Source organism: Octopus bimaculoides, chromosome 10 (assembly GCF_001194135.2).
Source record: "Octopus bimaculoides isolate UCB-OBI-ISO-001 chromosome 10, ASM119413v2, whole genome shotgun sequence".
NCBI classification, from domain to species: Eukaryota; Metazoa; Mollusca; class Cephalopoda; order Octopoda; family Octopodidae; genus Octopus; species Octopus bimaculoides.
Genome location: NC_068990.1, coordinates 77,481,235 through 77,484,198, shown reverse-complemented (window position 1 = coordinate 77,484,198; position 2,964 = coordinate 77,481,235). Strand labels below are relative to the sequence as shown.

Here is a 2,964-nt window from a genome sequence, read left to right as displayed (position 1 = left end):
CTTTGTTTCTTTGTTTCTTCCTTCCTTTCTTTCTTTCTTTCTTTCTTTCTTTCTTTGTTCCTCATCTCTCTTCCTCTCCCTATCTATCTGTCTGTCTGTCTGTCTGTCTGTCCCTCTGTCTGTCAGTCTGTCAGTCTGTCTGTCTATCTGTCCCTCTGTCTGTCAGTCTGTCTGTCTATCTAGCTATCTATCTACCTATCTGTATGTCTATCTGTCTATCTGTCTGTCTGTCTGTCTGTCTTTCTGTCTCTCTGTCTGTTAGTCTATCTATCTATGTATCTATGTATCTATCTATCTATCTATCTATCTATCTATCTGTCTGTCTGTCTGTCTGTCTGTCTGTCTGTCTGTCTTTCTGTCTTTCTGTCTCTCTGTCTGTTAGTCTATCTATCTATCTATCTATCTATCTATCTATCTATCTATCTATCTACCTACCTATCTATCTGTCCCTCTGTCTGTCTGTCTGTCTGTCTATCTGTCCCTCTTTCTGTCAGTCTGTCTATCTATCTACCTATCTATGTGTCTGTCTCTCTACTTGTGTGTCTGTCTGTCTGTCTATCTATCTATCTACCTCCTTCTCAACCTTCATTCAGCGCTCTCTTTTGTATTTCCTCCTTAAACATCGAACCCTTCTCTCCTTCTCTGTCTCTCTATTTGTTCCCCCTCCCTCTCTCTGTCCCTTTATTCTCGAGCCAATTGCCCTCGTATTTAGCTTTTCTCGCCCATTTTCTATCCCCCCCCCTTTTACTCCACTGCTGCTTTCTTTTCTTCCATTACCCTCCTTTACTACTTCTCACACTCCTTAGAACACTTTCTCCTATCTTTTCACCCTCTTTCTCTCTCTCTCTCTCTCTCTCTCTCTCTCTCTCTCTCTCTTCCTCTCCCATTCTCCTATACACACTAACGCCCACACACACACACACACACACACACACACACAGACGCACACACAGACGCTTCTCACCCTGCTCTTCTTACCCATCAATCACTCACAACTACGTCTGCAAGTTGCGCTAGAGATGGTCGCAGTTACGTCATTTACACCTCACTTAAGTCTACTGAATAAGAATTAGGTGTTACTATGACAACGTCTTGTTACCAATGCCGTCGTTGTTGTTGTAGTAACCATTGTTGTTGTTGTTGTGGTTAACGGTTGTCATTGCTGTTGCTGATGTTGGTCTTACAATATTGATATCGTTGTTAATGTTGACTTTTGTTATTGTTGACCATGTTGCAGTTACAGAAGATATGGTCACTGAGGTTGTGATGTTTGTAGTTGATATTGATTCGGTTACTGTTGGTTGTGTTACTGTAATTTCAGCGGTTGTTGACTCCGCTGTTACTATCATTGTTGCTATTACAGCTGATAGTCCTGTTGTTACGACGATTGTTGGTTATGCTGTTATTATTACAATAACTGTTGTCACTTCTTTTATTGTTCCTGTTATTCTGACATCTACCTTTAATGCTCCCAATATTATGACAGGTACTGTTGTTACTGATGTTGCGACAGCTGTTGCTATTGTTAAGACAACTGCTGTTTTTGCTCCTGTTCTTATGACATTTGCTTTCGTTGCTCCTGTTCTTATCATATTTGCTATCGTTGCACCTCTTCTTATGACATCCACTATCGTTGCTCCTGTTCTTATGACATCCACTACCGTTGCTCCTCTTATGACAGTTACTATCGTTGCTCCTGTTCTTATGACATCCACTATCGTTGCTCCTGTTCTTATGACAGTTACTATCGTTGCTCCTGTTCTTATGACATCTGTTATCATTGCTTCTGTTCTCATGGCTGTTGCTATCGTTGCCTCTCTTATGACAGTTACTATCATTGCTCCTGTTCTTCTAACATCTACTGTAGTTGCTTCTCGTCTTATGGCAGTTACTATCGTTGTTCCTGTTCTTATGACATTTGCAATCGTTACTCCTCTTCTTATGACATCCACTACCGTTGCTCCTGTTCTTAGACAGTTGCTATCGTTGCTCCTCTTCTTATGACTGTTCCTATCTTTGCTCCTCTTATGACAGTTACTACCGTTGCCCCTGTTCTTATGACAACAGCTGTCGTTACTCTTCTTCTCTTGACATCTGCTATCGCTGCCCCTCTTCTTATGACAATTGCAGTCGTTACTATTGTTCTTATGACATCTGCTATTGCTGCTCCTCATTTTATGACAGTGGCTGTTGTTGCTCCTATTCTTATGACGTCTGCTGTCGTTGTTCCCCTTCTTTTGACAGCTGTTGTTTTTACTCCTTTTATGACAGTGGCTATCGTTGCTTCTGTTCTTATAACAACTGCTTTTGGGGCTGCTGTTGTTATTTTCATCACTTTCAAAGAAACTGTTATGACAGCTACTATTTGCTATGACTGCTAATGTTGGTGTTCCTGTTGTCTTGACAGTAGCAGTTGTTGTTCCGATTTTATGAAGACAGGCACTGTTCATCCTATTGTTATGACTAATATATTATATTTTTATCATTAAATATTATTAGGAAATAGGCGTGGCTGTATGATAAGAAGCTTGCTTCCCAACCAGATGGTTCTGGGTTCAGTCCCACTCCGTGATACCTTGGCTAAGTGTCTTCTACTATAGCCTCGGACTGACCAAAGCCTTGCGAGTAGATTTGGCAGATGGAAACTGAAAGAAGCCCGTCGTATATATATATATATATATATATATATATATATATATATATATGCATATATCTATATATGTATATATCTATGTCTGTGTGTCTTTATGTCTGTGTTTGTGTTCCACCACCGCTTGACAACTGGTGTTGGTGTGTTTACGCCCCCGTAACTTAGCGATTCGGCAAACCGACATAGATAGAGTAAGTACCAGGCTTTAAAAAAAAAAACTCCTTGTTCGACTAAAACCCTTCAAGGCGGTGCTCTAGCAAGGCTACAGTCAAATGACTGAAACAAGTGAAGGAATAAAAGCATTTTGTGTTTTG

The 2,964-nt window shown here is 40.5% G+C and overlaps 1 protein-coding gene across 1 annotated transcript; it reads left to right on the top strand.

The window, feature by feature from the left end:
- The first annotated feature begins 1,203 nt into the window (after nucleotides 1-1,203).
- Nucleotides 1,204-2,004, top strand: LOC106870181 (uncharacterized). Its single transcript, XM_014916182.1, has one exon. It carries the CDS (start codon nucleotides 1,204-1,206, stop codon nucleotides 2,002-2,004), a length of 801 nt encoding a protein of 266 aa, XP_014771668.1.
- Nucleotides 2,005-2,964: the final 960 nt, after the last annotated feature.